Source organism: Panicum hallii, unplaced genomic scaffold (assembly GCF_002211085.1).
Source record: "Panicum hallii strain FIL2 unplaced genomic scaffold, PHallii_v3.1 scaffold_368, whole genome shotgun sequence".
In the NCBI taxonomy this organism is placed as follows: Eukaryota; Viridiplantae; Streptophyta; class Magnoliopsida; order Poales; family Poaceae; genus Panicum; species Panicum hallii.
In genome coordinates this window covers 6,341-19,241 of record NW_020356409.1, presented here as the reverse complement: position 1 = coordinate 19,241, position 12,901 = coordinate 6,341, and the positions used below count along the sequence as shown (strand labels likewise).

The following is a 12,901-nucleotide window of genomic DNA, read 5'->3' as shown; positions in this document are numbered from 1 at the left end:
TACGCACACCCAATGTGTACAGGACATACGTCTGTAGCGCGACTACAAAACCCGTATTCCTGTCTGCCTTGCAGAACGTACTCCCACACGTCGGTGCGTGTAAACATAAAATAAAAGTCGAGTGGTGGAGACAAGTCCATTTGCCGGGCCAATCGGGTACTAGGCTTACCGCTTACCATATTTCGCGGCATGTGGCTAGTACTTTCAAAAACTTAGCCACCACTACCATACATTTCGGCCTTAAAACTTTTATCGAAACAGACAGGGTAAAACCTCAGGTCATGATACAACACATGACCCTGTCCGTCATCCTTATAGTGGTTGCAGAAATGTAAACATGCAACTCCTATATCGCGCGAGTAACAGGAAATCACTCGACTTCTACCGGCCCTATTTAGCAGAGCATCTAAGCGATAAGGACTCAGGTACAATACATTGGATCCTAAGATTCATGCATCTAGGGTTTCATTACAGCTCCTAGACTTAATGCAAGATATAATAATAATAGACGTAGATTGTAGTGTAAATAAAATAGTGGGATATGTCCGGGGCTTGCCTTTACTGGTGGGACTGAAGCCAGAGATGTTAGTGTTGTTATCTTCTGAACTTGGTTCGGAGCTTCCGATATTTCCTTGATGACATCCACTTGGTCTTCAGAAACACCCTCTGCAGACTCCTGGGAGATCTCGTAGGTACCGTTTGTAGAAGTAGTCGTATCTACATGCAATGCAACATTACATTCAAATGTGCACACAAAACTATCTTACTTCACAATCAAGTTGAAATCTAACATTCATTTAACATGCTACTCATATAGCAACCAAAAAGATTTGAAGCTCAACTTAAATAGAGCTTTAGGTGGATAACTAATTAAATTCGGCTACTCGTTGAAGATTACAACAGAGCCGATTGGAAACTACAGAGGTTTAGCCGATGGAAAGGTGCATCGGTTTCCTAGGTGATCGATCTTAGCATCGATTACTTTGGCAGAAGGATGATTCCTAAAGCAGTTGTCTTAACTGAGATGTGCTTAAGTGTTATTCTAGGTAACTAAGTGTGGTTATATCGACTCGATTACGTCAGCACAACAATTGAGTGACGTATAGCCGATTGGAGTATGGTTAAGGGTATATGGTCGATAGATATATAGCCGATCTCTCAGTCGATAAATCGACTGATGGAAGTGTGTGGATAAGGATGGGGAAACTAAGGATCGATCGGCCATAACCGATATGGTAAACGACTAGAATCGGCTTGGTTCGGCCGATGGCAAGAACCCTAAGATCGTGTGTGCATCTCCGATATATCGACTATGTGCAGTCGATGCAGGACAGAACAAAAGGATTGTATCGGCAGTAGCCGATACTAGAAAGGTAACAATCAGCCGATGGTAGAAGTATCGACTGACAGCTGTTACGCAGAAACATCATAGACTTAAAGAAAACAGATGCTAAGTGGTTGGGTTGATAACCTGACACTGAAACACAGCTGCCGAGATGTAGTGGCTAAGCAGAAGATACACACGAACTAATAAAGATTCTTATACGAGAAGGGCTTTAAGGAGATTGCAATCAAGACGAGAACAATGTCTTGATGGTAGAGATATGAGCGTTCGTGTGATGGATTAACTAATTATCACACTACTCTACTTGAAGCATATATTCTACAATCTATACTTAGCTACAACACATGCATATCACAAAAGACACAAATAAAGCATTCATTACCTAATATTTAACCTAGATTACAAATCAAAGGCTTCAATTCAAGATCACGCGCCGCACCGGCTCACGCCACCCGAGCCGCTCCGCTCCATCCCACGCGCCACAACCGGCTCACGCCACCCGAGCCGCTCCGCTCCATCCCACGCGCCACAACCGGCGCTCGGGCTACCGTGCTCGCCCGATCCTGAGCGCCTGCACCAGCTCGCCTGGGATTGCCATCCACTTGCCCAGCTCGGCGCCTGACCTGCACTGCCACAACTGCGTTCGCCTCCACGCCGCGCGCTTCTTCCCCCGCTTGCGCTACTCCCTGGCCGCGCTCACGCCCCACTCGGGCCGAGCCGCTCGGCGCCCGCAGCCGGCTCCCGCGCTCGCTCGCCCCAACACCCGCGCGCGCCTGGGCCGCCTCCAGCCCGCGCCGCTCGCCTTGCCGGGCCGCACGCCGCCCAGCTTCCGCGCACTGCCGCCGCCCGCGCCCATCTCCGCTCGCCCCGCGCTTGGGCCCGCTCGCCCGCGTGCCAAGCCACCGCCTGGGCGCCGCCCCGCCAGTGCTGCGCCTCCCGCGCGCGTGGGCCGCTCGCCTGCCGCCGAGCCGAGCCGCCGCTCACCTCCCGCGACGCCCGCGCGCCCAGCGCCCAACGCCCAGCGCCTCCCGCTCTAGCGCCGCGTGCTCCGCCCTCCTGCCGCTCGGGCTGAGCCGCCGCTCGCCCGGGCATGCCTGCTGCTGCTGGGCCTGCTGCCCCCTGCGCCTGCCGCTGCTCCTTCACTGCCTGCTCGGCCGGTAGAGGTGAGAGAGAGAGCTAAAGAAGGTAGGGATGGAAGCCAAATGAAAAACGCCAGTGAACGAAGGAGGAGACCAAATAGGAGATGAACAGAGAGTAAAGAAGGAGATGTCAGGATAAGAAACAGAGGAGAAGGGGGATTGGATTTCCCCAAGGACTTATACGTAAAATTAGAGAAATGCAGGGACCTGTTTGTAAAACAAAATTTCCCGTTGATTTAAAACCCTAATGAAGAAATGCCCAAAACGAAAGTTGGAGAGTTTTTCAAACTCTACAACATTGCTTTAGGGCCCAAGTTCAAAAACTCAAAATTTGCATTTTTACACGCGAAGTTTTGAACAAAAGTTGGATTTGTATTGCTTTTGTCCTAAAGAATTAAAGTTTATAAAATTCAGGGCCTAAATGCAAGCATTTATGACATGTCATGATGACTTGCACTTTTACACTTTAACCCTGAGTAATTTTGAAAGTTACTTTTGTAAATGAAACATTTGCATAAAAGGACTTGTACTTTTATGAAACTACATAAACACCCTTATTTTACCACTTTACCCAAAATTTTTACACACTTCAACATACATATTTCAATTGAAACTTTTGGATAAATATATATTTTACAAGGCATAAAGTAAGAAAAAAATATATTTCTCTTATTTTGAAATTACCCTAATCCAAATACATTTTGCAAAAACAACCCTAGGTTTTTCTATAATTACAAAAATACCCTTTTAACTTGTACTTTTAAATTTTCAAAAAGCTTCACGCAAACACACACAAGCTTTACACAAACAAACACATACTTCACACTAACAAAATATATGTCTAGCATAACAAACACATGAACTGTCACAACATACGGATCCTAAATCATATTTTAGCAAATTTTTCTTCATTTCCCGTGCCTCCTAAAGGTATACACATTTTATTACTACTACCAATACTTATATTGTGATTTGGTCTTATAAGTAAATATTACCTCGTAGATTTTGGTTATCCAAACCGACTAGAATATCTTGCCCCTTTTAAAGGAAGCACGTATCATATGCTAGAGTTTCGACTTTGTAATGTGCGTGCATTGTAAGGAAAGTACGAGGTGTTCAATTTCTTGCATTCATCTTTTTGAAATATCATTGAGCGGTCTTTCAAAGTCTTGAAGCAGAAGTGGTGTATTTTTAAGGGCATTCCAAGTTTTCCTACTCGTACTCAGAAGCATATAATTTTAGCTTGTATGGCATTGTATAATTTTATCCATGACAGCCACTCGCAAGATAGGGAGTTTGATAAATGTGATGCTGATGAGGAGTACCTGCTACAACAATCATCTGCCATGGCATAAACGCAAGGAGATGACAATGATGATGGAGAGAATGAGAAAACCATGAATATCATCCGCAACAGGATAGCTGATGCTTTGGTTAGTGCGAGAGGGAGATAGTTATGTTAAGGCAGGATATTGTTATATGAACCATATGTCATTTTGTAGACTTGTTATCATTCTATTAAGATTCTTTTCCAAACCGGTAATTTGCATGAAGGATTCACAATCACTTTGAATATCAACAGTCCCTCGGCACTTCAGGGGCGTTACAGGCATTTGACAGCAAACCTATAGTTTCACAGCTATTCTAGCCAAATGGTTTTTAGCTTTCTCACAGCTTACAGCTTATAACAACTTTTTTCATAGCTCACAGTCCACAACAGCTTTTTTTCACAGCCACGGTCCAACCAAACACACCCTGATAATGTGAGCCCAATCGACGTAAACTACGCTTAGTTGCCAAGTCCTAACAAGTTGAACCGTTGATGTCAAAATTTCCCATTCAGTCGGGCAAGAAGCAACTTGCAGGATTTTGATTGTGATTTATGAATTTCTGAACCATCCAAATTTCAGTTTCATAAAGACTCCGTCAAACAGAAAAACTACGTCACAAATTCACAATCCCTTGTTTCTTCTTTCGATGGCCTCATTCCCTTGTTTTTTCGATGGAGGGGGGGGGTGGTGGTGTCCCCACCATGATTACAAAGCTTTTTCAGGGAGAAAGCGAAGAACTACATATTTAAACAAAACGCTTGACACCAGGCCTCTGTGATTCCTTGGAGGGCATGTGGCAGACGGCAACGCACCAACGCCACAGACGTGCGTCCTCCTTGCAGGCAAGCCTCATTCCCTTGTTGAGAGACCAAAGCACCTCTATCGTTGTTGCACAGTCCAAGACGCGTGATGGTAACTTTGAAGCACTTGTTCTTTAAATGCAGCTTTGCAAAGAGTTGTTGAAATTCTATTGGGATTTCTTATCCCACTAACTTGACAGTACAGCAGCTTGTCAGAAGAATAAAAAGAAGTCTTATGCAGCCCTTCTTTATGGAAGTGATTATATTGCTCTCTTGGAATACATGGACTCAAAGAAACAATTGGATTTTTAATGACAGTGATCCATCAGTGGCGGATTGCAAGACAAAGTTTAAGGATGACTTTGTTCTGTTGCTACATAGAGCAAAAAGAAGATACTTTCCAGACATTCAGACATGGCTAGAAAATCTTTCATGAAAACTGTCTTCTTTTGCATTGTTTTGATTTTACTCTGTACTTTGCTCTCTTTGTAACACATTTTTAATTAAATAAATTTAATCAGTAGGGGAAACTCTCCTCTCCTGTTTCATAAAAAAAAAAGACGCGTGATGGTCGTCGCACCAGTCCACCGGAAAGAAAAAACCGAGATTTCCCTGCCGAACGCCGGCATCCATGGCCGCCTCGGTGAGCTCAACTTCTCGGCGCTCCCCTTCCTCACACACATGCATGGACCTCAGCTTGAACAGCCTTCACGGCGAGATCCCACCGGCCATCGCCTCTCTAAGCCGGCTGTCCTACCTCAATCTGGTCGGCTACTTGCTCCATGGACACATCTTCCCCGTGAGATAGGCAGCATGGGGTTTCTTAGCGACCTGAATCTTGCTTTCAACAACCTCACGGGCCGCATCCCTGAATCCTTTGGGAACCTCACAACGCTAGCCACTCTGATCATGGCACATAACATGCTCGCTGGGGCGATACCGGAGGAGCTCGGGAAGCTGGCCAGTCCAGATGATTTGCACTTGGGCAGCAACTTGTTGGACGGCCAAATACCTGAAAGCCTTGCAGGCCAGTACCTCAGTTTGGGAGGCCCCAGGAGCGAAATATAAAATGAAGATCTTATATGTAGAAAATTATAAATAATCAGAATATATTTAGATAATTTTATGTAATAGTATCATGTAAAAGAGTAAAAAGCAAGTGTTCCTTACTGATATCTTTTTAACTTCTATGAAAAAGCAACATTCGTCTAGTATTCTTCAAAATAAAATCTTCAACTATGTCTACATATTTAATGTTCTTCAAAATATCACTTTCTAGTGCAATTGTCGCCAGTCCATTGAGACTTTCTTGCTTCATAGTACTACGCATGTAGATCTTTAGCAATATCAGTTTGGAAAAGCTTCGCTCTGCGGGTGCAACTGTCACCGGAATAGTTAATAAAATTCTTTATGCAATCTGAGCATTAGGAAAACAGCCCATCCATTTCACAAACTTTAGAATATCAAGAGGCCCCATATCTTCTTTTAGGAATGAATTCTTGGAGGGCAACATATCAGGTGCAAACGAGAGTGCTCGTGTAAATTCTGTGCAAACCAACTAATAAAAGTCGCAAAAAATTCTCAAAAAAATTATGTATATACTTCATAGACTACTCTACCACTGTATAAATTTCAAGTTCAAATTCATCATATGTTAAGAGATACTAAAAAGAAAAAATTCTGAGAGATAAATAAAAGAAAAAACTCTTAAAACTTCCTTTTTTATCTCTTAACATATGATGAATTTGAACTTGAAATTTTATAAAGTGGAGGAAGGCTATGAAGTATATAGAAGAATTTTTTGCTACTTTTGTTAGTTGGTTTGCACGGACACCCTGGTTTGCATCTGATATGTTGCCTTCTTGGAGAAACTTCAACTCCACATGTAACACTTTGCAATCAATATCAGAATTATCACCACTCTTAATTGCAACATCAATAAGCATATCCTTTGCTTGTACATGTTTGCTGATCAAATTAACAACAGATAATATTTCATACCAGATAAAATTCAAAGTCACCAAGCTCATTGTTCGCCAAGAATTTAGCTTTATTGAATATTGTTGTATTATTATCAGTATCTGGTACTTCGAGTAAAGCTTCTATCCTGCATTTGGAACCTTATAGCCTTTACACTGTCAACACGACTCTCTAGCTGACAATGGCTTGACTCCAAACGAGTAGCTGACAATGGCTTGAGAGTCAATCATGATAAGTTATCTTTCAAAATTTGAGTGTAAGCAAACTGTTCAATTCTTTTCCTCTTGCGCTTTTCATTACCGCATTCATATTTTCTAGGCAAAATTAGCCGGGGGATACTCTTCAAGTGTGGTTTTTTGCCATAAGACACTAAAAAAAGATATCTTTGCCAAAAGACACTATAAGATTGATTGTGGTAATTTACTATGGGATACTGTACCGAATATTATATTCAATTTTAATAAAAAGCTATTGGAATGGACTAAAAGATACTAAGGTCGAGCCGGCTCCTTTGCAACCGGAAAAAATAAGATCACAACGAGCAGTGCCCGGCCGGCGCCTCGCTTGGCGGACGGCGGCACCTCTTCTACCTTCCCTGCAGCATCAACTCCTGGCGCCAGCGGACCGCGAGTGGAACCCCCTCCATGCAGCGCCCGCCTGAGGTGGCAACGACGCTCGATCCCGGGACGACGCCCGCTCCAGACGGCGGCAGCATTCGATTCCAGTGACGACGTCCACTCCCAGCGGAGGAGCCCGCTGTTTGAGCACGATGCAGGCCGTGAAGCCGCTGAGGAATCGCGGCCGAGGACCGCAGCCTGCAGGTCACGCACGCAGCGCTCCTATAGGCCGACTGATTCTTTTCCCCGCCAGCCCCAGGCCTGCTCCCTGCGACTCTGCGAGGCTGCGATATTGTGGCGGCCGGCGACGGTGGCGGCACGGCGCCTCGGTAAGTCGGCGTGCTCCGAGGCGGCGTAAGGTTTTGATGATGAATCGATGACGAATCGGCTACCAAGGCGGCAGCGTCGGTTCGACTTCGCAGAGAAACACAAGCGCACGCAGGCCCGATGGACAGTAACAGATCGATGGAAATCAACAGGCAGGTTAGGTTACTGGCCATTTGGGCCTGTACCTTGTAGCGGCCCAAAAATTTGGGGATCTGATGCCGTCGGCCCACTTGCACTGGGCCATGTACGGGCCTGAAGCCTCGGCAACCTGACCAAAGTAAGATACATCCACCTCAGCGGAAACCACCTATCAGGGCCCGTACCATCTTCACTAGGCAACCTTAGGAAACTTGACCTCGGTCAGAACAGGTTGAGTATCCTGCCAAATCTTACTGACCTGAATGCACCTTATCTCGCCAGGAATGAGCTCACAGGTTTCCTTCCCCAAGAGACTGGTTTGCTGGCCAAGTTGAACGTACTGGATTTGTACTCAAACCAGCTAAGAGGAACGATTCTTCCAATCATAGGGAACCTTACCGGGCTGAACTACATTGACCTCTCGGACAACCAATTAGTGGGTCCCATGCCGGGCGAGATTGGCAGTTTGGTGGGTCTCCGGTTCATGTCTTTATCCCAAAACCAGGTCTCAGGCTCTGTTCCAGCAACTTTCGGGAGCCTTACAGGCCTGACAAGGCTTGACCTCTTCAGTAACATGCTGTCAGGTCCTTTGCCTCAAGAGTTTGCTTATCTTACACACTTAGAGGTGCTCAGTATTGCCAGCAACTCCCTCTCAGGGGAATTGCCCCCTGATGTCTGCAAAGGGGGGAATCTCCAAGTGTTCCAAGTTTCCGTGAATATGTTCACCGGTCCCATTCCTATAAGCCTGAAAACATGCACGAGCCTCATGGATGTTTTCAATTACTCCAACCAGATAACAGGAGATATATCCAATTTTGGACCCTCCCCACATCTTGGGGAAGTAGACTTATCACAAAATAAACTTTGCGGGCATTTGTCGAAATCCTGGGCTTCAAGCATCAATTTAACCAGGTTGTCTGTGGCAGAAAATATGATTACCGGAAGCCTGCCACCAGAGTTTTCAAATCTAGCAAACTTGGAGGTACTTCTGCTTCACACAAACAACTTACAGGCGAAATACCAGCGGAATTTAGTACCAATTGTCGGGAAATATACCGCCTGAATTCGGTCGTATGAGTGAACTGCAGTATCTTGATGTATCTGTGAATAAGTTGAACGGGTCGATGCCGGAAGAGATTGGGAGTTGCACTACGCTAGAATCCTTGATGGTTAACCATAACAGGTTGAGTGGAGATTTGCCAGCGTCCATTGGTAATCTGAGGAACCTGCACATTGTGTTGGATGCCAGCAACAACAAACTCACAGGTGAGCTACCTGCACAGCTTGGGAAACTTGGCAATGTTGGAGCTCTTGAACCTCTCCCATAATCAATTCAGTGGAAGCATTCCGAAATCCATTGCTGGCATGGTTAAGTCTGTCAACACTTGATGTGTCATACAACAACTTGGGAGGGCCTCTTCCAATAGGACGACTATTCCACAATGCCACAATAGGATGGTTCCTGCACAACAATGGCTTGTGTGGTAATATCTCAGGCCTGCCAATATGCTCTTCAACTTCAGAAATGGAATATCACAAAGGAGGGATTCACACAATGGTGCTTGCAATTTATATCCCCCTGTGTGTAGTTACTAGTCTTGCAGTTTTTGCTGTTGCTACGATTATTCACAAAAGGAGCATGCAGCAAAACACTATATGCACAGATAGAATAGATGTGCTTTCAGTGTGGAATTTTGATGGAAAACTAGCATTTGAAGATATTAACGCGGCTACAGAAAACTTCACTGAAAGATGTATAGTAGGCTCAGGGGGCTATGGCACTGTCTACAAAGCTCATCTTCAAGGAGGGAGATTGGCTGCAGTGAAAAAACTTCATCAAACAGATGAACAAACGATTGATGAAAAGAGATTCCTTAGTGAAATTGAAGTGAAGTGTTGACGAAGATACGGCATAGAAGCATCGGCAAGCTGTATGGATTTTGCTCTCATACAAGGTACAAGTTTCTAGTATATGATTACATCGAGAGAGGAAATCTTCATGCTACCTTGCAAAATGAGGAGCTTGCAAAGGAACTAGACTGGCAGAAGCGAGTTGCCATTTCAAAAGACGTGGCTCAAGCTATCTACTACTTGCACCATGGATAACAAGTAACAACATCTTGCTAGATGCAGATTTCAAGGCTGGCTTGTGTTTCAGATTTTGGAATAGCAAGGATGCTAAAACCCGATTCATCCAATTGGAGCGAACTAGCAGGAACATATGGTTATATAGCCCCTGGTATGTAGTCAGTTACTTTCTTCTACATTGCAAATATATTCTTGTTACCATTTGCGAATATCAAATATACTGCAGTTTGGTTTCATGTTTGATTATTGATTTGTTCTTTATTTTGATTTTTGATGCAGAGCTTTCTTACACATCAGTGGTGACAATGAAATGCGATGTCTACAGCTTCGGTGTCGTTGCGCTGGAGATTGTGATGGGGATGTACACCTCAGAGATACAGTACCTTGCTTCCAGGGAACAGCATCGGGAGCTTGTAATGGAGGATATGTTGGACAAGCGCCAATCATCTCCAACAATTGTAGAAGAGAAAGAAATTGCTCTTCTTGTGGAAGTGGCATTTGCTTGCCTGCAAACTTCTCCTCAGTTTAGGCCAGAGATGGAGGATGTCTATCAGAAACTGGCTCTGCACAAACCACCTTCTTCGTTTGCCTCACCTTCTCATGCACCTAGACCAGAAGAAATAATAGAAGTGTAAGGTCATCTGTGTTGTGTCAAGCAATTCATAGTGTTAATACTGTTAATACAAAGTGATAAAATCTCAACGACAATGTGAAATTGCAACAACACGGTATTATAAGAAGCATAGTCCATTCCACAATCTACACAATGCCAAGTTCTCTATACAATACAGTTTCAAGTTACAGCAACAATCAGGTCGCTGCCACTTTCAGGGCAGAACCATTGTGTACATTTCTATCTCGCTAACAGGCAAGACCACTCATTCACTCCCTTCTTCGGCTTTTGTGATGGTGGTGATGGCGATGCTTGGATTTCTTCGTGTCCTTTTCCTTCCTTTTATCCCTCTTCTCTTTTTTTCTCAGACTTCCTTTTCTTTTCCTTCTTGCTCTGTGGTTCAGAGCTCGATCCCCTTCCGTCCAACGTTTCCTTACACCAATGATCATCAGGAGACTTGGACCTCAAAAACAAAGGCTTTTCTGGGCCTTGTACTCGACGTTCCCATTTTTCTTCCAAACGTATATCAGGACTAGGTCCGTTTTCATGACAACGGGACAAAGAATCAAGGTATGGACCAGGCTCGTCCATCCTAGAACCAATGGCCCCACGTCCTCGTTTCACCCTAACAAAATAGCAACAATACACTTGTTAAGCAACACAAGGAAATAGGTAACGCATGGAAAGGTTTACATCATAAACAAATTTAAATACATAATATAATAGCATAATAGCATTCATAGACAGAATAATGTGGTACTTATATTGCTATACAAAATAATCTAACTAACTATACTTTCAATTGCTAAAAAAATGAACATCATCCTAAAGGTATTCCGTATAGAAATATATTGATACAAATTTTGTATATCGAACATGCATATAATTTAACTCATTGTTGGTCAAAATCTACAAAAGCTTAACTTTTACAAAAACAAATTACACCTATCATTGATTGATGGACAAAGGGAGTACTATCGAAGATGTATATAGATTGCATGGTTTTTCATAGACGATTATGAGTAAAATAATATCAGTTATATGCAGGTGTTACATCAAGAAAATAATGGATATTTCTTGCATTAAAGAAAATAATGGATATTCTAACTGACCTTGAATGAAGAAATCTTTCAATTTCGTCTTCCTTGAGACCATCCTCCTGGTCTGAGTAAGAAGTACTATAAGTGGTCCCTTCTTGTTCAACCCTTGAGCTGGAGCTATGGTTTCTCATTTCACTTTTGCGCTTCTCGCCTCTAGAATCATCACAATCTTTACTTCTGCCTTTCATCTTTGACTCCAACTCCAGCTCCTTTTCCCTAGCACGCCACATTTCATTGATCTCCACAACACGGTTTGCTGCAGTACAACAACATATTTCAATTCAGACTTACTAAAGATCTATTTTATGTCAATAAAAAAATTGTGACACAGGGCCAATAATACTTTTGACCCTTAAGAATGTGAGGTCAATATACTTTTAAATAACCAAGTTAGAATTTCTACAAGATTACATGAATCCAACTGTTTTTCCCCCTAGTTTGGTAAGTTTCTACAGGATTTCCTTCACAAACATAGACAATACAAAAAAGAGTGGCAATGATTCAATAAATTGAAGATGCAGATGCATCATTCAAGCAACTAACACCAAGGGAATGCCACAATGCTAACCTTGCTGAACTCCACGAACGGTCGCTGTGAGGAACCGTGAGTTTGGACGATGCCTTATATTAGGCTTTCGTAGATATGCATGAACACCTTCCCTGTCAGCCTCTATCTGTAATCTCCGTGCCTCTTCAAGTAGTAAAGAGGCCACACGATTCTCTGTCTCCAGATCCATTGTCTAACTCTGAGTTCAACAGCTGGCTGTCCAGAAATGAAATCTTTACTAATAGAATAAATATATAAATTATTGGCATATTGCTACAGGGATATACTTATGATGAAGCATGAAAGTTCATTAGAGCAAAAAACAAAAGGAATCTTGGCTTTCCGAATTTCCATCATATAATTGATCTGCACTATTTTGCTTGGGCGTATGGGAATGTGCCTTTGGCAATAAAAGAACTTATTACTATAGCACTTGACCCCACCAATATTATTTCCTTTTTTCCATCGCAACCCACCTACCTATTTCTCCCTCCACTATCAATCCACCCACCTCCCCCTTTCAAAACCCTAAAACGTGCCCTTTTCCCTCATCTCCACTCCCCCATCCACCCTAGAATTCTAGACAGCGCCGCCACATCTCTTTGGAGGCGCCTAACCTCGTCACGGTCTAGCAGTCGACAGTAGAGACATCTCGAAGCGCAAAGTTTCTGGTATATAGTCATTCATGGATTCATATATAGATCTAGATAAAAAGTTTGAATCAACAGAGGGAGAATCAGCTTTGTTTGGGACTCTTGGCTTGTATAATTGTGGTGTGGGGAAAAATTTACATGCCGACGTGTGTATATTTAGGGTGAACAAAATTGAATCTATAGAAGGATATTCAACCTTAGCTAGGAGCTTGCTTATTTCCAC

General features: G+C 43.4%; 2 protein-coding genes across 2 annotated transcripts; one reads left to right on the top strand and one right to left on the bottom strand.

Annotated features, from left to right (window-relative positions):
* The first annotated feature begins 5,182 nt into the window (after positions 1-5,182).
* Positions 5,183-10,400, top strand: LOC112878674 (MDIS1-interacting receptor like kinase 2-like). The gene is made up of 4 exons (XM_025942907.1): positions 5,183-5,646; positions 7,960-8,350; positions 8,766-8,943; positions 10,045-10,400. The coding sequence occupies exons 1-4, from the start codon at positions 5,183-5,185 to the stop codon at positions 10,398-10,400; spliced, it is 1,389 nt and encodes a 462-aa protein (XP_025798692.1).
* A 172-nt stretch (positions 10,401-10,572) lies between these two features.
* On the bottom strand, positions 10,573-12,215 carry LOC112878675. Its single transcript, XM_025942908.1, has 3 exons — positions 12,047-12,215; positions 11,491-11,734; positions 10,573-11,003 (listed from the first exon to the last, which is right to left on the bottom strand). The coding sequence occupies exons 1-3, from the start codon at positions 12,213-12,215 to the stop codon at positions 10,721-10,723; spliced, it is 696 nt and encodes a 231-aa protein (XP_025798693.1). The 3' UTR covers positions 10,573-10,720.
* Positions 12,216-12,901: the final 686 nt, after the last annotated feature.